Genomic DNA, 22,416 nt, shown 5'->3' with positions numbered 1-22,416 from the left:
TTCAAGCCAAAGGGTAATTTGCCATGCGTCCAGTCACACATGACATATTCTACACAGTCATTAACAATCTCAGTGACTGCATGGTGTTTGTTCTTGGTTTTCATTTTTAAGAAATATTTCAAAGATACCTGTTGTCTTCGAAGGTGAAGGGGCATTTCTGAACACTCAACTTGAAGCGCTGAGGTTGGTGTTGTACAATAGGCCCCAGTGCATATTCTCAAAGCTTTAGACTGAATTCTATCAAGCTTATTAAGATGACATTTAGCCGCCGACATATACACCTGACAACCATAGTCAAGTCTGGACAAGATAAGGGCCTTGTACAACAATAACATAGCTGACTTATCAGCACCCCACTTTGTATTTGAAATATACTTTAATAGATTGATGATCTTGTTACATGTGTTATACAAATGTGTGATGTGATGAAACCATGTTAATCTTTGATCAAAATACACACCATTTCCAGTTTATGGTGTCCAAGAATTAAATTGATATCATGAGGGATCTTACGTCTTGCGATCATCATTGCCACTGATTTTGATTTTGAAATCTTAAACCCCCATTTTGAACGCCATGTACATGACTTTACTTAAGCAGTTTTGTATAGATTCTATGACAAACTGAAAATTACCAAAGCGTCTCCAAAACGATCCGTCATCAGCAAACTGTGCTGCATTTATGTTTAGAGGCAGGTCCTCGAAAATGTCATTGATCATAATACATGTATTAAATAAAACTGACTGCGCGAAATATAATACGTTTACAGTATTACACTTCCTTGTGGGGTACCATTTTCAATCATATGCATGCCTGACAGTTCTTGATATATGTGAACTTGAATGGTTCTTTCGGACAAAAATGACCATATCCTATTGAACATGTTGCCTCTAATTCCAAGTTTCCACAATTTTAAAAGCAATGATTTCTCCAAATCATGTCATAAGCCTTTTCGATATCAAGGAATACACACAACATGTATTCCTGGTTGCATAAAGCCTTCTGTGCTTCAGTTTCCAGACGAACATGCTGATCTATACATGAACGCCCCATAGGCGCCCGACTCTGATATATTTATAATCATGACCTTATAAGACATATATAAGGTCATGCTTATAAATATCAGAGTCGGGCGCCTATGGAACGCCCCTTTCTGAATCCTGACTGGATGTGGGTAAGAAGCTCATTTCGTTCAAGATAATAGTTCAGGCGATTAGTAACTATTCTCTCCATGATGTTACATAAATTAGAAGTGAGAGCAATCGGTCTATATGATGCAGGAAGCGATGGATCTTTTCCTGGTTTGGGCACTGGAACTATTATTGCATGTCTCCATGTCCTGTAGGCAAGGATCCAGAACACCAACTTAAATTCAACAGTTCCCGAATAACAGCTAGAGTAGAATCTGGCATATGCTTAAACATTTCATAGCACAACTCATCCGCACCTGGTGCCGAATTATGTGTTCTTGATATGGCTGCCTTAACTTCATCATGAGTGATAGCTGTATTGATTTCCAAGCTACTTTCCAACATGGCAGAAGACATTTCAGGTAAAAAGTTTGTTTCAAAAACTTGTTTATATTCTCTGAATTCATGACAATAATTTTCAGAACTGCTAACAGATTTAAATTGTTTAACAAGAGCATTTACTTTCTGGCTTTTTGATACGAGTTCTCCAGCTTCTCCCATTACCGGTATAGGTGAACGAATATTATTTCCACCGATCGTTTTCACCATGGACCAGATACTAGTTGATGATGTAAATCTATTAATATTAGAAATATATTCCCTCCAGCTCAATCGTTTTGTACTCCGTACAATACGTTGGAACGTAGTTCGTTTCTTACGAAAATCAGCCAAATCACATGGCAATGACGAGTGGCGAACCTTATTATGTGCCTTTTTCCTTGCGATATTGGCTTTTTCACAGCTGTCATTCCACCAGGACTTTGGCGGGAATGCCGCTTTCTTAACAGACGATTTTCCAATGGACTCTTCTGCAATTCTTATTAATTGTGTTGTGATATTTTCATTAGACATGAGCATTAACATTCGTTACCACTCGCCCCTTTCCGTAACTGCGCTATTCGGCTTGTCCCGGAATAACACGAGTTGGTCACGAATGGAGCATTATTTATTTATGTTATAACATGATTACTTCCCTTTGACCATGAACAAACATGGTCGTTACGAAACATGGTCGTTACGAAACATGCCTGAAAAATCAAGTCTCAGGGCTCCTTTTCATTATATATTTATCAGGAGTTCAACAAACGAAACCTGGCAAAGTCGTTTGAATTGAACATTTTCATACCAGATTCATTTTGTAATGAAACTGATCCACATAATGGAGGAAGAATTTCTAAGTTGCATGTTGCCCCTGAAACCAATGGGATTTTATTGTAGTTCAAGTGTATACATTACCTCAGAAGTTTCCTATAAAATAGTTTTTTATCATTAAGTTTGGTTTTATTTGAGGTAGTTTAATCTTGACTTGAGAGCTTGCTGTAGTTGGCTTACCAAAGTCAGTTCAATAAGGGACCGTTCATAGTTTAGGGCTAGGGGGGGGTGGTGATGATTTTTATGGAGAAGCATGTACAATGTGAATGAAGCCCCCCTAAAATTTATGCACAAAATCAATGACCCCCCCTCCCCTTCCCATAATTTCTAAGCATAATTTTAAACATATTTTATGTACAAAATTGCTGAACACACACACACACACACACACCAGTACATGTGTACAAAATTGCTGACCCCCTTAGCTCCCAAGAACAAAATGGGTGACCCCACCCCCCTTGAAATCATCATCACACACCCCACCAACCCCCACCCCTAGCCATAAATTTAGAACGGTCCCTAAGTCTTGCAGTTCCGTTGTTAAAAGTTATTGAGGGGCAACCACAAAATGACCCATCACAGAAGCTCACTGGACTTTCAGTCTTGTCAGCTAATAGCAAATAATAAACAAGTGCCATACAAAACTATTTTATTTGCAACATCAATATGAAATGCATGTGACAAAATTTGACAATTATCTTTCACCAAAAGTTTGTGATTATATTCCACTTTAACATGTATGTTGCCAACATAATAATCTTTGACAATGGCAAGATGGCATTCAGAGAAATCTGTGTTTGACATGGTTAAGATTACACAGGTGAACAAATGTTCATGATCAGCCATTTGCAGCCAGGCAAGTTAACACTTTTCCATCCAGGCATCCATCATTCATGCCACAATTGTCATTAGTTATTAGATGCATGTTCATTGTACTATATTCAACACCTTGCTCCATAAACGAATAACTTCTAGACCTGTTAAAAAAATAATCTAACTCCTCTACACAGGCCTTGTGTATATCACAGACTTTTTCTCACAGCAGAGCTGAAGGAATGCCCAATAACTGTTATAAGAAACAGATTTAGTTTCACAGACAATTGGTGTAGGTTTGTTCACCAACAATAGACTTCTGTAACCTAAACATACTCACTTCTTTGAGTGGCATTTAGACTGACTGAGTTTGGTTTTACGCCGCTTTTAGCAATATTCCAGCAACATCACGGCGGAGTGTGGCATTTAGAAGTTGGTGTGATGAACAACAGGGAGAGATCCATGGTTATACAACTTCATTATAATTAATAAAAGCGACTTTTCGGTGTAGCTCATAACACCATTATCAACCTTATAAGGTAGCGATCACCACTTGCCTGATAACAGTGTTAGCAGCTACACTGAAACATCGCTCATATTAATAATAAAGAAGCTGTATATCTATAGATGTCTCTGTTGTTCTAAACATTCTGACTCTGTATGCTTCTTAATTCCCAAGTGCATTCCCGAGAGCACTCATTGCAGCCATTACAGTGCATGCAGTCATTCCTGTTTTGTTCATAAGGGTATAATATATGCATTTATTAGTTAATTAAGTGACAGTATTACACTCACCATGCATATTTTGAAATAATTGATACATCCATAGTTTGTTAATCTTAACTCAAGACAATGTCAAATAATGTCAAATGAAAATAATCTCGACAGAAAACACTATTCACACGTTATTTGACAATGAAAAGAGAACAAAACTTGACTATGTGAACATATCTATGTGTAAAAACAATTTGTTGTTTGTAAAAAAGTGTTTAACTTTGAAACTCTTTCCTGACTGCATTAATAATGTACCTATGCTACTCCCAATAATTGTTTATGAGGTCAGTTACCAAAGCTGACTAAACAGAATACTGGAACCAAATTAACAGTAAACATGAAAACACCTGAAAAATAAGAACATTATTTTACACACACTCTAACAATAATCAACAAGCAGTAAAACCTATTTCTGTTCCATGGATCAACTGTATGGATACACAAATTAAAACTATGGTCCTTACACAACCTATATTTTACTTGGATATATTTTGAGCAGCTTTGGGTATCATTTTACGTGATTTAGATTTTGAGTGTCATAGGCAGTGTGGTTTTTTCTAGATGCCTTAGGATATTGAAGTTGTATTTGTACATATTGAACAACTGTTCAACGGAAATTGTTGGAGCTCAGTAATTCATCAATAATCGATTGTAACTATATATATATATAAGCCCTTCCACAAAACTCAAGTGGGCAATAGTCTGACACAATCATAACATTAAAACAGGTAGTGATTAATGTCGAGATCAAGGATACTCCCTGTCAAGGAATGTACACATGTTGTTTACATTATAGTGAGTCAGGCATCGGTTGTTTATATCTTGATTTAACAAACAAAACAATAAGAAACATATGTAAGTTTAATTTGATGTATAATTTTTCATGAATATCAATTTGTCTCCCGAGCCCATTTATGATCGCTGACACAAGCGAGACGATCGGTTGACCGATCATTTGATCACTCACTCCAACACTAATCTAAATACCCCAAAAACAAATACATAAAAAAGATACCTGAGGGCTGAACAAAAGTTTAGAAACCTGATTATTATCTGATAATGCCACTTGTTACAATAAATAATTGAAGGACATTTACAACCACAACATTCACATAAATTTAGTTGTAGCAACGAGTATTCATGGACAGTTAAAAATGTTTAAGGGACTGCTGACATTGACAGACTCATCTGTAGTTCATTGTACACAAAGCCTTGCCCGCCATTTTGGATGACATATTGGGACTACACAAAGAGAATACATACATAAGCAACGGATCTGATTGCACAAGGTCATTCAAATGTCAGTCCAATTTCTAAAACAGTAATTATCACAAGGAGCAAGTCATTCCCTATAGTTGGCCCATGATGTATACATGATCAGAAACATAGAACTTGAGTGAATTTGACACCGTTTTGAAACATATTTTAGTTCAGTTGTGTCATGGCACCTTGAATAAAATCACAAATGATTTTGGGTAACAGATATAGCACAAATGAACTGAACATCACATTATTCAACTCACTCCTTCATCCTAGACATTCTCACAAATCAATCTTCAGCAACTTATGGCTGTCTTAAGAGCTGCTAACAGAATTGTCTGTTTGATTCATGTACAGAACAACAATACTGATGAGCATTGCATTAGACAAGAAACAAACAATAAAACCTTGACATATTATAAGAAATCTCTGCCATAAGCCAAACCTACCATATCACAAGCATGTGTTAATGATCACAATCCAACACTAACAATGCCTACTATAAAAAAACAACGGGGAAATAAACTGCCATCATCACATCACAAACATAAGTACCAGGAGTATTAAAATATATTTATATATGTATAGTAAAAATATATAATCAACATAATAATCAGAACACTAGCGGAGGTTATATGAGATGGAAGACCCTCACAAACTTTTACCTATGTTGCTGTAAACTAGCAGCCCGTGGTAATCAGCTCATGATTGTTGAATGGGGTAAAATAAGCAAGCCAGTTTGTTGACATGTGCGGATGCTCTTTTTGTTGTCTCATTCTTCTTCTTGCAACATGGAATGGGTATCTCCCAAAATCAATGTAAAAGCCATTTAAACCTCCCTTCACAAGCTGAACCAGGCCACCTCTACCCATTACCTTATGTTGCTGTAAACTAGCAGCACACATGGATTATATTTAGTTAGTTACCTCGTATAGACATCTATAAGGTTTAGCAGTATCCTTCAACAATTATATATTGATATTGATTCGTGTTTCTACTGTTTAACGGGACGCCATGTTTGTTCTGTGGATTACGTTGATGAAAAATTCTGTACTGTTGCAGATTACGTTTTTTATTCTGCTGCTGATCCGCATTTAATATGCCCTAGCTGTAATGCGCCATGTTCATTTTATTCCGTGGTGTACTAATTAATGATTTTACATTGAAGGAGCTTCAATTAGGGAGATACAAGTGTTCCACAAAATAGAGCATGAGTCAGGATAAGGAAAAATAATATATTATCCATTTTCTGTCAACTACACTTCATTTTGATGCGTGAGTAGACGAAATATGATTGTGAATTCTTTGAATAATGTGGACCAAACTTATAATTATTGACAACTGCCAGTTGTCTGTGGTCTGTGTTTGCCAGGATTAGGACGCCATCGAGGGGGATCGGCTTATGTACGAAACATACCATTTTGACACTGATTTTAAGGGTCAAGTTTGGGGGTCGGCTTATCTGTGAGGTCGGCTTATAGACGGTAATATACGGTATGTCAGGGAAATGAAAAGAGCCCAGTGCATCACTGAACATAACATTCCTTGCTTTTTGTGCATGTCTCTTACTCTTTGGTGTCTTTAATATTTCTCACAATTTCAATGGTCTTACCTCCATGTCAGAATGGTTCCTGATTTTACCTGGGAGGGAAATATATTTCACAGAGGGACAATAAATCCCTTATAGCCTGCCTCAAAGAAAACAGGCTGCAAATGGACATCTGAGCATGACAAAAATCTCTCATACTCCGCCACAATGTGAAAAGCTGCATGATATAAGTCAGTGAAAGTCACATGAGGCAACACAAGTTTACCTCAGCTCAAATGAAGTTTATTCTGCTTCATGGTAAAAGACCGTAGGCAAAAAACACATACATCCCTCACTATTCTGTTTAAACTCATAATGTTCAGACATGTGGGTTTCCCCTCCATGAGAAATATTTGCACATTTACAATGAGAACAGAAAACTAATGGATGGGTCAATACTAACATAAAATGCAATAAAAAAATTACCTGATGATGAAATCATGCTAAATGCTCAAGACAAAATCAAGACAAAGACATATATATGACATGGGATTCTGGAATAAGAACCATTTTTTGTCAGTTTGTCTCAAGGATGTATTTGCAAAATAAATATAAACAAACAAGAAATTCTGTCAGTTTACATATATTTTGGCAAAGCCATTATTTACAGGGATGATGATGTGTAGTCCCGATTTGCATTCAGTTGAGATTTTTCTCTTTGGCACTGCGATCTGGAACTGATGATCACAAAATTGTTTGTACCTCTCACATTGTGAAGATGGATATGAACCAGATTTAGATCCCTTATTGAATTTATGACCTTGTAACTTTGTATACGTTTTCTTCTGTGATCGTTGTTCTGCCTTTGTAAAGTACACTAAAGCGTGCTTTTGTGATATGTGTTAAGTAGTAGATGTATTCAGAATACAGGGGTGTCTATAATGCAGAGTGAAACATAGCTGGCATTCAGGATTCATTAGCAGCTCTATCCTTTTATACTAAATTGGTTAAAAAGTAGAATTTAAACAAGACAAAAATTAAATTTTAAATGTAGAAAAGAAATATTATATGGTTAAAACTTGTTAGTATCTTTTTTTATGTCTCTCATAATTCTATTTTGAATGATTCTGTACACCTTTATAAATGAATGGTATGTACAATTGTGTGTATATTTTAGCTTTATACAGAAGTGAGACGTTAATAAACTATTGTCTGTCTGTCTGTCTGTCTGTCTGTTTCTTTTGTCAAATGCCTGCTGTACATAGTATAATTCTTGTATTGCTGCAGTGAAAGCACACACATTAAACAAACCTTTCAAAGACCAAATCATTCTCTCTGTATTGATCCTGATGTGTCTAAATCAGGTGACATTACATCCACGTCCTTGATGTGGAGCTCATCTATGTTGGCCTTGAACAAATGTGTAATCTCCTCAATCGTCTTGCCCTTCGTCTCCGGTACTTTGAACATCGTGAACAGGAAGGACAGCAACAGCATGACAGCGAACGGTACAAATGAATACACACCAATGGATTTCTGCAAGCACAGTGAAGAAGATGAATTTACAGTAAGAAACACACCATGCATGCACAGCTTAATAAGTCACAAAGTCATTTGCAAAGCCAGAAGAATTATAGATGTGAACATCAGATTGGAAAAGGTCATGACACTCTAGTAATAAAATTCTCAGTTATTAACAAAGGGTTTTATTTATTTATTTATGCTTATGGCAATCTTTAATAGAAATAATTTGTAGAAATAATATTTCATCGAGACAACCAAAAATTGAATGACATAAGATTTTTAGAGGTTGAATATTATACCCGAAACCCCAGCCTACCTGCAGTGTGGGGAATACCAGACCCACGACACAGTTGGCCGACCAGTTGACGAGAACTGCAGTACTGACAGCCGCTGACCTTGGACCCTGGGCGAACAACTCTGCCACGATCAGCCAGGGAATGGACCCTGAGAATAATTACCCTTCACATTAGTCATTTTGTTCATGATGACATGAAGGATCTTCCGACCCTAACACATTCTGATAAACTTTAACAAAAAGTCCTGACATTACCAGTTTTTTAGATCTTTGAGTGAAAGACAGTTTTTGTTAATTCAGTGAAAGTATAAAACAGATTCATATGACAAATGTTTCATGTATCAGTGATTTATCTCTCCAAACACATGTTACTTCATCCAGATTCTGATAAACACTTTCAAAATCCTTTCCGCCTTCTAGTGGAATCGGGGTCAGTGGGGTAGCCAAATGGTTAAAGCATTGGCTGGTCATGCTGAAGACTCAGGTTCGATTCCCCACCTTGGTACAATGTGTGAAGCCCATTTCTGGTGTCCCCTGCCATGATATTGCTGAAATATTCCTAAAAGTGGTGTAAAACCATACTCACTCACTCACTCAATCTAGTGTAATCAAACATGGATGTTTTTGGAGGTAGACCCATCCAACCTAGTGAAGCATGTGTGCAATGCAGGTTAATGTAACACATATTGATTCCGCCTGATTCATTTCTGTCAGTACTCTTTACCTGGTCCGATTGCAAAGAAGATGATGTAACAGATGACGGCCACTATACACAGGTAGGACAGCCATGACACTTGGTGCTGAAAACAACATAATGGCCTTCGTGAGGGTTTGTTTGTTTTGTGTGTTGTTTATGCTACACCAGCAATATCCAAGATATATGGCGGTGGTCTGTAAATAATCGGGTCTGGACCAGACAATCCAGTGATCAACAGCATGAGCATCAATCTACGTAAATGATGACATGTGTCAACAAAGTCAGAAAGTGTAACCACCTAATGCCGTTTGTCGCCTCTTGTGGCAGACATGAATTGCTGGAGACCAATACTAACCTGAATTTTCAGGCGTACCTTCATGAGGGACTCCACAGAGATCATAAACAAAAAAACAGTGACTGAGTGCATTTCAGTGCTGATTTCAATTTTTGATGCTGCAGAATTATATTTCACATAAAACATATTTGCAAATATATAAGATAGAGATAGAATTAAGCAAACCATTGCCACTGTAAAGCTACCCAAACGTCATGTCTTTCATGGGTTGGTGGGGTGGCCTTGTGGTTAAAGCGTCCACTCGTCATGCCGAAGGCCTGGGTTTGATTCTCCACATGGGTACAATGTGTGAAGCTCATTTCTGGCGTCCTCCATCATGATATTGCTGGAACATTGCTAAAAGCGGTGTAAAACTAAACTCACTCACTCACTCATGTCTCTCACCTCAAACACAAGAGCCACAGTGAGGACGACGGTGAAGACAAACATCCCTCCCAACCCCAGCAGGAGCAGGATGCGCCTCCCTGCCCTGTCGATGATCAGGGCTGACACAAACGTCATCAATACATTCACTATGGCTGATCCCAGGGTAGCAAACTGGGAGTTTTGCTCAGATAGCTGAGCTGATTCATATATACTCGTTGAGTAGTATACCACCTGTGGATAAAAAACAATATACGGTAGATCAGGTCATAGTCAGGTGAACTGCATGGCATTTTTCCTATGGTCAGTAGTCATGAGTGAGCTGGCTATTGACATATATCTTTGGCATCGATAACTGATTGTCAATCGATTCTTGATAAATATTAGAGAAGTAACTTTGAGGTTTTATTTGTTTGTTATTCAGCAATATTCAAGCTATATGGCGGCAACCTGTAATCAATCAAGTCTGGACCAGACAATCCAGTGATCAACAGCATAAACATCGATCTACACAATTGGGATACGATGACATGTGTCAACCAAGTCAACGAGCCTGACCATCTGATCCAGTTAGTCGCCTTTTACGACAAGCATGGGTTGCTGAACACCAATTCTAACCCATGTTCTTCATTGGTGGTGTTAGTACAAATTCTGTGAAAATCCTTACAGCGTTAATTCCTGAGAACTGTTGTGTCAGCTGTAGGACAACGCTGATGATGAGTGGGATGCGGAGTTCGTTGTGGAGAAACAGATGTGATATCTTGAACTGAAAAAATACATTTGACACACATAATATAATATAATAAACATAATAAATGTAGTAATAACCAGTTCACTTTTAGTATATCCCTAAAAACTTAAAACTAAGTCATTTGAAGGATAATTTGTATTTGTTCCAAATATAACAACAAAGAACTAAAGGAAATTCCTCTAATTTATCAAAGCATAAAGTTAACATGTTCAGGATCAAGGTTATTGCCCTTATTTTGACAAGTGAGTGAGTGGATGGGTGAGTTTGGCTTTGAGTGAGTGTGTGAGTGAGTGAATGGGTGGGTGGGTGAGCGTCCTTACATCGGAATGTTTCTTTTCATCAGCTTTTTCCAAATTCATCTCGTCAATTTCATCCTCTACGTCGTCTGCCTTCCTCAGCCACATCAGCGCTGTGAACAACAACATCAATGGCTTTGAAACATTTCAGCATTAACAAACAAAACAACATCAGAAGGATGAAAAAACAATAATTTATCTTTCCTGGAGCAATTTCTCACAATGATGTAAAACAAAAATACATACAAAGAAATACTCTAGAGAAATTATTTTCAACAGGATACAAATGTATTTACTATTTAAGGATTTTCAGAATTTAGATAAACCTGTAGAGGTTTCCAATTCTTTGAAGAGAATCATCCTTGGGGTACATATATGCATTTTCTGCTGCTGAAAATGTCATGTGACAGTTGTATCAATGTTTCAATAAAAATATTGTACAATAAATTAAAATCTTTTCCAGCCCCCGGAGATAAACAGGAATCACATGACAGTCGCACTTTTCGCACCAGAGGAGAAATTCCCATGTCTCCCAAAGGAGCGCTAGGGACACCGTGCCGCCTTGCTTCAGGATGTACGTCATGGCCGTACGGTTGTCCAACTGTAGACGAACCACCTGGCCCTGAACATGCTCCTGGAAGCGCTCGAAAACCAACTGCACAGCTCTCAGTTCTAAGACATTGATGTGAAGGCTGGCCTCGACTTCGGACCAGAGTCCGGACACCGACAGACTGCCCAGAACACCCGTGAGGGACGCATCGGTTTGAACTGTAAGAGCTGGCGTCGAGATTTCCAAAGGAGAGATTCCCGAAATGGGTGCACCACTGAAGGTGAGGAGACAACCACCTGGAGACTGTGAGACACTTCTCCAGATCCTCACCAACACTTGCTGTTTAGGGCGCATCCTCAACTGCGCCCGCCACACGACAGAGATAGTCACCGCCATATGACCCAGCAGACGGAGCCAAGTCTGCGCTGGTGCCTGGGGCTGGGAGAGGAACGAAGACACCATCTCCCGTACTCTAGTGATCCGGTCGGGCGACAGAGACACAGTTGTGAACCGTGCATGGCGAAACCATACTGGGTGGGTACCAGGTCAGATTTCTTGAGGTTTATGATCCACCCCAGTCAAACTATAATGTCTATCACTGTGTGAGTAGAATCTAGGCTCGCTGGCTGAGTTAGTGCACGCAGCAACCAGTCGTCTAGGTGAGGATGACAATGCCTTCCTTGCGACTGCGGGAGAGTCGCCGGCACCAACATGAGCTTGGTGAACACCCTGGGGGCAGTGGATATGCCGAAGGGGAGCACCTGGAACTGATAACACATCCCGTCGAAAGAGAACCTGAGGTACTGGGATGAATAGGCACATGCAGATACGCATCCTTTAGATCGATCGACGTAAGGCAATCACTCGGCTGAACAGAGGGGATCACCGAGCAAAGTGTCTCTAACATGCGATTCAAACCCTTGAGGTTGAGAATGGGACGGGACCCGCCGTCTTTCTTTGGAACAAGGAAGTACGTGGAGTAAAATCCCGCCTGTTCCTCACCCGGTGATACACACTCTATTGCGGACTTGTCCAGCAAAGCCTGAACCTCATTGCGCTCAATACCTGCCTTTACCGGACAGGACGGCACCGGAGTGCGCTTTATGCCAGTGAAGTCACAGCAGTAGATGGCCGACACGGACGGTGGAGAGCACCCAAGAGTTGTGTGTTGCCTTCTCCCACTTCGGCACCTCCCACTGGGATGTGTGGTAAGAGTGCATGAGTAGTCCCCTGCAGTTGAACTGGCTGGGACGTACTCACGGAGACAGGCTGCACGTTTAATGGGAGGTCGGGGCAGACCCCCGCGACTGCGAAAAGGCTGCTGTGAGCTAGACGAAGAGGCCTGCTCCTTACCCCTACCCTTGGCGGGATGGCTCCTCCTCATACTCCTGCCCAGCAGCCGAAGCTAGCCGGCAGACTCGGGCGTAAGCTGTGCCCCGGAGGAAGAACTCGTGACGGGAGCGAGAAACCCGCGGTTGTTCCAGCAAGGCTTTAGAGTTCTTGAAGGAAGTAGCTGCAGCAGCAGCCACCCGAATGACCTGCTGTGCCCCCGGAATAAACGTTGCACCCAGCTGATACAGAAGGGCCAGCAAGGTCTGCTGGGTTGCCGCCGAGTAGCATGAGGTGGACAACCACAGCTTGCGCATCCCTATGACTCCGCACATCACCGTTGACGCAGCGGACCGTAAAGAGTCTCTGGTCAGGTGGGCCTGAATCTCGGTTAATTGACAAAGGAGGACAACATTAGGTGAAACGTCACCCGTGCCCGCCTCCGCTTCCAGGGCCGACCTCTGAATCAAGGAGAGGTACACCCCATGAACCACAACCCGAATCTATTGCATGGCATTCCTGTAAACCTCCTCATAGGTAAACACGCATTCGTCCACCACTGGAACGAGGATGACGGACTCTTCACCCAGCTGATACCGCTTCACAAGTTCGGGCAAATTGAACCGGAGTCTAGAGCCAGCTAGTAACGGGTCCACAACATCCTGAACCAGGGAGGGCAACATGCGTAGCGTAATCTGAGAGGGCTGCCTAGGAGCAAACGCTTCACCCGTCCGGCGGAACTCAGACGAGTCCTGGCAGATAGTCAGGACCGTGGCTAGGGGTAACAGTAGCGCAATGCGCTGACGTACCTCTCGTAAAGCTGACGAAAAGCGAAAAGCGTCCTTGGACTCCTCAATCTCCCCAACCTCCATGGACTCGGCCCCGGAACCCGAGCCAGAATCTGGATCCTCTCGAAGAGAAGACCCGAACCCCGACCCGGTGGAATGCCGAACCACAGACGACAAGGGGAAGGAAGAGCCCGAGACGCTCTCCGCTCCGGCCACCGATCGCATGCCAGGATCCCGGTCCCTAGACGCAGTAGGCTGCCCAGGAAGAACTGGAACCTCCGCTCTCAGGGGGATAGGGTGCGCAGGGACAGGAACACCAGGAATACTCAACAGCCCCTCCGCGAGTACTGAGAGAGGGACTTGGTGCGAACCCTCCCTCTCCGGGGTGGCCGAGGCTTCCGGACCCGTAGCCAATGGCAGCGATCAACAGAAGCCTTGAGGCCTATGGATCGAGCCGAGCCCGGCGATCCAACCCCGAAATCTATGCCCCCCATCCAGAGCCAGCGATTTTTATTTTTTGGACAATATTTTTATTAAAACATTGATAAAACTGTCACATGACATTTTCAGCTGCAGAAAATGCATACATGTACCCCAAGGATGATCTCTATGAAAAAGAATTCAATTATTTCTAATACTTTGTGACAATCTGCACAATTAAAAGAAATATAAAGGAAAAACATTTTTCATAATTGTTGTTGTTGCAATTTCAATCTTGTCACAGAACACAAATGTACATCTCAGTAGTAGACCCTTCCAGGAATGGTGGAGGTGGGTAGCCTTGTGATTAAAGCATTTGTTCATCACGCTGAAGATCCAGGTTCGATTCCCCACATACGTACAATGTGTGAAACCCATTTCTGGTGTCCCCGCCGTGATATTGCTTGAATATTGCTAAAAGTGGCATAAATCCATACTCACTCACAGCCTTCTGGGATTAGATGCCATAGATCATAATGCTAGGGTTAAATTATGTTCCCGGCGGCCATGGCAGCCCCAGTTCGCCGAAAGGTACTGAAACGGGATGAAACGGGATGGACATGAGAGACCATGGGGGGACTGAATGGGCAAAACGTGAGAGTCCATGATTGCCGTGGATGCCAGATTTTTAAACTGCTCAAACATTTGCCACGGCAGTTACGGTACTAATGAGAATCCTAGTAGGCCGTAGTAAAATGGGCAACACAACAAAACTTGACAGCATGTAATAGGCAGTAACAAAACTTGTTGACGGTCCGTAGTGGGATGGGAGGCATATATATTCCCCAGCATCTCACGACCATTTCAGGTTTTGTACATTCGGCCACGTTTGTTTCCCGTTTTGTCACGGTTGTTTCACCCTTGCTGCCCGTTTTGTCCTGGTTCTCACAGCAAGCTAGGTTGTATGGTAGCCGAATTGTCCCGTTCTATCATGTTGCATCCAGGCGTGTGGTGGTTTACAGGCCGGCAAGATACGGCACGTTGCGTTCTCTGGCATTCCCTCTCTGCAGTTGATGCTAGTATGCATGCCCCCAACAAACATACAAACACAAAGTCTTCTTCATCTTGAGGATTTCATGCTGTATTTGTCTCTCAAGATACAATGGCTGCTATTTTTATACCGTGGGCACAAACATGCTCCAAAACTTGATGGTGTCCACAATTCATCTGTAGAAAGTCTTGACAGAACGCGCAAAATGTGTCAAAACTTAAAATGTGAGAAACGTGAGGGAACTCATCAGAACGCGACAATCCTGGAAGAAATGTATTGGCATCTGTAGTGGACTGCAGGCCGAACTGTAATGCACCTTGGAGCTTGCAGGACTCAGCAGCCCATTTTCCCAATGACCCATCACCGATACTGTGAAAGACCGTGAGAAAACTCACGGCTCACTACTCTTCGGGGAAACGGGGCTGTCCTGGCCGCCGGGAACATAGTTTAACCCTAGCATAACCAAAAGATGTACAGATATCCACAACAATATAATAGCACGGCTTCAGTTTGTTACCAATGGAAACTCTCAGATGATATTTGTTGTTATGATACAGAAATCAAATAATTGTTTTGCTCACATGAAACTAAAATTTAGATGCACGAAGCTGATTGGCTTATAAGAAAGATTAATGAGGTGCTCTCAGGTCTTCACACAGAGACACCTGATCTCAGAGGGAGGTGGGGCAGCCTAGTGGCTAAAGCGTTCACTCGTCACACTGAAGACCCAGGTTCAATTCCCCACATGGGCACAATATGTGAAGCCCATTTCTGGTGTCACCCGCCGTGATATTGCTGAATATTGCTAAAAGCAGCTTAAACAATACTCACTCACTCACATGATCTAAGAGTAAAATGTCACTGACCTTCCTTGGCACCCTCCGTATCCTCCCGGGCCAGCATCAAGAAGCGGGGACTCTCGGGACAAAAGGTCAGTGTCAACAGCTGGAACACCACAGGTCCGCAGGTCAGAGCTGAAACAAACAAGTTCACTGCTACTCAGTCTTGGTCCTCTCAGTCATGGTTTTATCCTTATTTTCACCAGTAACGGGGTGGTGGGGTAGCCTAGTGGTTAAAGTGTTTGCTTTGCATGTCTAAGGCCCGGGTTCGATTCTCCACATGGGGACAATGTGTGAAGCCCATTTCTGGTGTCCCCTGCCTTGATGTTGATGGAATATTGCTAAAAGCGTCGTAAAACCACACTCTCTCACTATTTTCACCAGTAATAGATTTTCTTTCTGAAGGATATAGCTACGAACGATTTAGCTTTATTCCATGTTAACTTGTAAATGATCAAGCCTGGACCAGACAAACCAATCATTGAAAAGAAATATAAGACCATTTCTTACTCAAAATCTGGTTGGTTTTATGTGTTGTCAAATGTGAGTGACTTGGTTGTGTGGTTTGTTGCTAGATGCCGCACTCAGCAATATTACAGCTATTTGGTGGTGGTGGTCTGTAAGTAATCAAGTCAGGACCAGACAATCCAGTGATCAACAGCATGAGCATCGATCTATGCAATTGGGATACAATGGCATGCGTCATCCATGTTAACAAGCCTGACAACCCGATCCTGTTAGTCATTTCTCATGACAAGCATGGGTTGCTGTATATCAATGTGAGGTTAAAAATTTACAAAGCTCTTTACAATCCTGAGGTATTTTGTAGCATTAGATTAATGAATCGAATGGAGGAATAACAATAATCACACCTAGACATATTGGCCATAATGTCTGTGAACCAAGGATGAATTCCAGCCCCACTAGTTGAGACACAAACACTCCGGTTGTGATGGCTAACTGATTGAATGTGCCTGCCAGACCACGCAAGGATATTGGTGCAATCTCAGACAGGTACATGGGAACAATGCCAGTGTTGATTCCTGGAACAATGAGAACACAAAACAATCTCAGACAGGTACATGGGAACAATGCCAGTGTTGATTCCTGGAACAATGAGAACACAACAATATCAGCTGGACAACACATTCTCAGACAGGTAAATGGGAACAATGCCAGTGTATATTCCTGAAACAATGACTGACTGACTGAGTTTGGTTTTACGCCGCTTTTAGCAATATTCCAGCAACATCACGGTGGGGATCCTGAAACAATGAGAACACAACACAATCTCAGACAGGTACATGGGAACAATGCCAGTGTTGATTCCTGGAACAATGAGAACACAACACAATCTCAGACAGGTACATGGGAACAATGCCAGTGTTGATTCCTGAAACAATGAGAACACAACACAATCTCAGACAGGTACATGGGAACAATGCCAGTGTTGATTTCCTGGAACAATGAGAACACAACACATTCTCAGACAGGTACCTGTCAGGTACCTTTTATCGTACCAGACCGCCTCAGTGGAGTAATGGTTAGAGCATCTGCCCGGAGTCAAATTGATATTTTATACTTATCCTGACTCATGAGGTTGAGCCCTCCCAACCTCCCCGCTGAAAACACTTTGGATTTCACAGTAGATCCAAGTGCATGGGCAGAAAAATCAGGAGAGAGTGACAAGTAAGGCTGGTCACATGACTGTTTGCGCAGGAAAGGGCAAAAGGGAGGTAACTCGTCGGTGAGTGCACTTTTATGTCCGCTTTGGGAACTTCAAAGGATTCAAGTGTTCCACTACCATTCGCACAGGAAAGGGAGATAAGCAAAAGATCATGAATCAGGATAAGGCAAAAATTAAATCTCATCTGAGTTCATGACTCCATTTGTTGGAATATTTGCCGGTTCTGTCTTGACTTAATCAGTGAGTTTCACTCTACCTGCATTTAATCCGGAGATAACTCGACCCGCGATGAGCATTTCGTAGGACTTGGCCATCTTGGAGAAACCCAGCAGTCCACCAGCAATAACTGCAATAACGTTGTTCCTCAGCAGAGCCCCTTTCCTGCATGGAATCCAAATAACTGATATGTTACAGACTGACCAAAATTCATGATGATGCAGTTTCACACACAACCATCAAAACAAAATCAGTCAGTGGGGACTAGGAAGCTATCCAATAAGGAGAATAGAATGCACATGTGAATGGACAAGGAGGCCTATGGAAAAATGTTTACAGTAGTTCAACGTGGAGTCGAGGCGAGAGAGAGAGGTGCATTAGTCGTGGGATAGGATAAGTTTAAAAATTTGTTTTCTCCATGGAAATACTGTGTAAATAAAATAAATAAATATACCTGCATTTATCACTTTTTCTTCATCTTCATTAAATCCAAAGACAACATGGCCACCCAATACCCTTATATATAGGTCCACTTGCACCAAGTGAACTTAGTGCTATGGTGATAGCAATTTCCATAATTAAGTTAAACTTCTCATAGAAATTAGTACAAATTACACTATTTTCTGTTCCAGAACTGCCCTTCAGTTTTACATGCAATCATTCTCCTACTGAAAAACATATAAAATCTAAGGACTGATTGTGTTTATGTAACACACTTGGTTTGTGCTTTTCTTTGACATAAAGCTGGACTACCCAACTTTTATTCACAGATGTGTAATAAAATATGACAGTTTTTCCAAAAGGGTTTCTGCAAATTCTTCAATTGGCATTTAGAAGTTGGCATGATGTTCCGGGAAGAGGAACAGTTGTTATTGACAGACAACTTCTTTATTCCGATAGCCAATATCTGTAATCACAACAACCCTCGGTAATGTCATCACACTGTACATCAACCTCTTCAATTGTATGAACTCAAATACCCTTCATGTACATATTCTCCTTGTGCATAATGTTGTGTATCATATGCTTGATAACGGTGTTATCATCCACACCGAAATGTTGCAGCTATTGCACTATAGAAGTTGTCTATCCATAAAAGTTGGAAATTTTAACTATAAATTGTATATTTAGATACTTATCCCATCTCACATCTTGTACTCTTCAGTTCGACCTGCTGAGTGGAAACGAACTGCAAATAAAAATCCTTGGCCTCACTTGCCCATACGCCCGTGCGCTCCATGCAGCCCCCTCATAAGGACGCCTGGGCAACCTCCTGGGAAGCATGCAGCGCACACCACCACCTGCTCATGTGATCATCTTACCTTAATCATCCTTGCGATTGGGGAGTAGTGGGGAGGCTGGGCGGTCATCCATCGCATGAGATATGATAAGTATATAAATATACAATTTATAGTTCAAATTTCCAAAATTTTAATCTTATCCAAATATACAATTTATAGTTCAAATTTCCAAAATTTTAAACTTATCCTATCTCACGTCTTGTACTTGTCAGACGGTAGGTCGCAGATTACGTAGATCAGGACAGTGCAAACAGCTGACGCTGTGTAGCCTGAAGTCAACCATAGATAGCGTTACACAAGGAAGGCCTGTTACGAAACTTGCAACTCCTAAGCTTGTGATGGGCTCTCCAAAAACCAATAGTCTACTAAGCACAACCATTCCCAGGGGAAGGGTGCTCGTGAGCGAAGTGGTATTCAACCGCAACCTTTGTACGAAACGAAAGGACACAACTTTTGATGAGTAAAACTCGCCAAGTTTACAGAAGGCCCCAGTAAATTAAAGTCTTTCAACCTTAATCTGGCCCGCCTCTGCTTCGAGATCGTTCCGCAGACACCATCACTAATAGATGAAAGGGAAAAACGACTTGGAAAGCTCACTATGTAAACATCCAGTTCCGAACGACATCAAATGACTCTCGTTTTCTATAACAACTCATCAAAGATGTGTCCAGCAGCTTAAGAGCAGAACACAATGAATCCAAAACAAATTCGGTAGGGATCCACTTCACTGACGTAATTGCTTCGTAGAGTAGAGGTCCGTAGGCGGGAGTGGTGATCACCCCTGCATCCGGATACGAGCTTTTGCCTTGAAGTCTAAGTAGAACAAAAGACAGCCATAAAATTCAGACTTCAGTAAATACAAGGAAGCAATGAACTGAGCGTGGTACACGTCCCTTCACCTGTGTTGATGGGCTGATGATAACAGCTGCACGAAAACCGAATTGATGGACATCAGTCACGGAGAGGTCTTGCAAGTTGTGTAAGAGAAGACATCAGTCACGGACAGATCTCGCAGGTAGTGTGAAGAGAAGACTGTGTCGGTTCGATAAAAACTGCCTTCCATAATGGAAGTCAAAGAACAGTTACAATGAAGAGCCATGGTCGAGGCTCGGGCTTGAGTCTAATCATGTGGATTAGAGGTGGCTGAGCTGTATGCCCGTAGAATGGTAGAGCGCATGTAGTCCGTGAGACTTTGGCTCTGGAGGCGGTTGACAATGGAATAAACAAGCGCTTCCGTAACCTGCAACGCTCTTGAGAGGCATCAAGAAAGATTTGGAGTGTCCTAACAGGGCACAATGACAAATACTCAGAATCATCAGGCCCAAGAATGGTTGACAACGGGGGAATTGTAAAGACTCGATCCGGTTGCCCTGGAGACCCAGGGGTGAGTGAGTGAGTGAGTATGGTTTTACGCTGCTTTTAGCCATATTCCAGCAAGATCACTGTGGGGACACCAGAAATGGGCTTCACACATTGTGCCTATGTGGGGAATCGAACCCCTCTTTGGCATACGAGCGAACGCCTTAACCACTAGGCTACCCCATCGACCCCTTGAGACCCATGAAAGCCTTGCCATGCTTCTTCCACTAAATCTTCACACGACTGACATCAAGAGCATGGATCTCAGATATATAAGCTGCAGTAGCCAAAGCTACAAAGAAGAAGGTTTAAAACGTCACTAAAAGTCCTAACTTTGAACATTTTAAAGTCCATCTCCAGAAGCGGTTTGTAGTCACAAGATACGAGATGCTGAAGGATAACAGAAAGATCCCAAGAAAGATCCATCAGTCTGTACGAGCGTAAGAGGTAGTGGAGCTCTGGAACCGTAGAAACCTTTACACCAGTTGTAGTTGGTGATAATAGGTACGTGGCTGATAGAAAGTCGTCCCGGTTGGGTAGGGGTACTGGGTTTGGCTCTGCCAGGTTTAGTAGATCCACGATCCAACTTCTTACTGGCCAGTAAGGTGCGACCAAAACCAGAGATATCTCCCTGGTGGTCGACAGTTTCTGGCTTACCCTTGGAAGAAGGGCCGGCGGAGGAAACGTGTAGGCGTTGAGGCCTTCCCATGACATTGCTACGCTAGGTTGTCCGGAATGGGGGACACAAACCGTGGAAGTTGGTGATTGAACCTAGTCGCGAACAGATCTACCCGTGGTCTGGTGATCGAGTAAACTATCGACCGGAATACCTTCCACTCCATCAGAGACTCCTGGAATGTGTCTGGCTCGCACTACGATGCCGAGGGAGTCGATGAGATGAAAGAACTGGAACTCCCACTTTAGGAGATTCGCCGAGCCCGTTGAGCCAAGATGGTTTATGTACCAAACCACTGTTGAGTTGTCCGATTGAATCATCATCCTGGTGGATCGAAGCTCCTTCGCTCAATGGTTGAGGGCTAGAACGACAGCTGTGAATCCTAGCTGGATGATGTGGAGAGTCTGATCGGCAGATGACCACTGCCCAGCCACTTGACAATCGAGAAGATGTGCACCCCAGCCTCTGAGAGAACCAGATGAACAGATGATGAGTTGGTTCGACAAGTGTCAAACAAATTCCTGTGCAAATGTTCCGCTCATTGAGCCACCATTGGAGGAGTGGCTGAAGAAAATCGGGAAGCTGAAGAATGAGAGCTTTAGTGTTGCGGAAGACAAGGACAAAAGAACCTCTGTAATGGCCAAAGCTGAAGTTGTCCTCTGTAAGTCAGAGCCTGAGCCAAGGTCAGGAGGCCTAGTAGCCCCTGACCCTGACATAGTGTTCTCTCCTGTGACAATGTTGTACTTTGAGCCACCTGTCTTGGGGCACAAAAATCATCCCCAGACAGGTGTCAAACACAGCACCGATGAATTTCAGTCTCTGGGTTGGTCTTAACTCCCATTTCCCTACATTTATCAGCCACCGTAACTGCCGAAGCAGCTTGGTGGTGAACTGAAGGTGATGCAGGAGAACAGCTGGATCCTGCTGAGCCTGGATAACAATCGTCGAGGTAAGACTCAAAGGTGATCCCCCCACAGTGAAGGTAACGCTTACAATGGGCTTTGTTATCTGAGTAAAAAGATACGGGGCTGTAGAAATTCCAAAGGGAAGGACTTTCAATTGGAAGTTGGTCCCTTCGAAGATGAACCGGAGATATTTGCGATGATGTGAGTAGAATCCTGGAGTGACTGGCGCTGGGCCGAGAGACTCTATCGTGCACTTCTCGACTAAAGTCTCTATGGTGGTTCGTAGAACTGTCAGCT

At 42.2% G+C, this 22,416-nt stretch overlaps 1 protein-coding gene across 6 annotated transcripts in view; it reads right to left on the bottom strand.

The window, feature by feature from the left end:
* Nucleotides 1–22,416, bottom strand: part of LOC124268214 (solute carrier family 2, facilitated glucose transporter member 1-like) — a 65,435-nt gene that overhangs the window by 37,330 nt on the left and 5,689 nt on the right. The window contains exons 4-13 of one of the 6 annotated variants that reach the window (XM_046703245.1): nt 17,919–18,043; nt 16,848–17,018; nt 16,003–16,110; nt 11,023–11,111; nt 10,619–10,717; nt 9,973–10,185; nt 9,261–9,336; nt 8,558–8,685; nt 8,029–8,253; nt 6,567–7,454 (exon numbers count right to left, since the gene is read on the bottom strand). The exons of 2 other annotated variants lie outside the window; for them this stretch is intronic. In XM_046703245.1, the coding sequence (XP_046559201.1) occupies nt 8,044–8,253; nt 8,558–8,685; nt 9,261–9,336; nt 9,973–10,185; nt 10,619–10,717; nt 11,023–11,111; nt 16,003–16,110; nt 16,848–17,018; nt 17,919–18,043 (1,219 nt within the window). In that variant the 3' untranslated portion in view covers nt 6,567–7,454; nt 8,029–8,043. Of the gene's footprint in view, nt 1–6,566; nt 7,455–8,028; nt 8,254–8,557; nt 8,686–9,260; nt 9,337–9,972; nt 10,186–10,618; nt 10,718–11,022; nt 11,112–16,002; nt 16,111–16,847; nt 17,019–17,918; nt 18,044–22,416 lie in introns of those variants that run through there. 3 more of the 6 variants (XM_046703249.1, XM_046703248.1, XM_046703247.1) reach the window with 3 other exon arrangements.

This window comes from Haliotis rubra, unplaced genomic scaffold, assembly GCF_003918875.1.
Source record: "Haliotis rubra isolate DU_JTF1 unplaced genomic scaffold, ASM391887v1 Scf137, whole genome shotgun sequence".
NCBI classification, from domain to species: domain Eukaryota; kingdom Metazoa; phylum Mollusca; class Gastropoda; order Lepetellida; family Haliotidae; genus Haliotis; species Haliotis rubra.
This window is presented reverse-complemented; position numbering and strand designations above follow the sequence as displayed.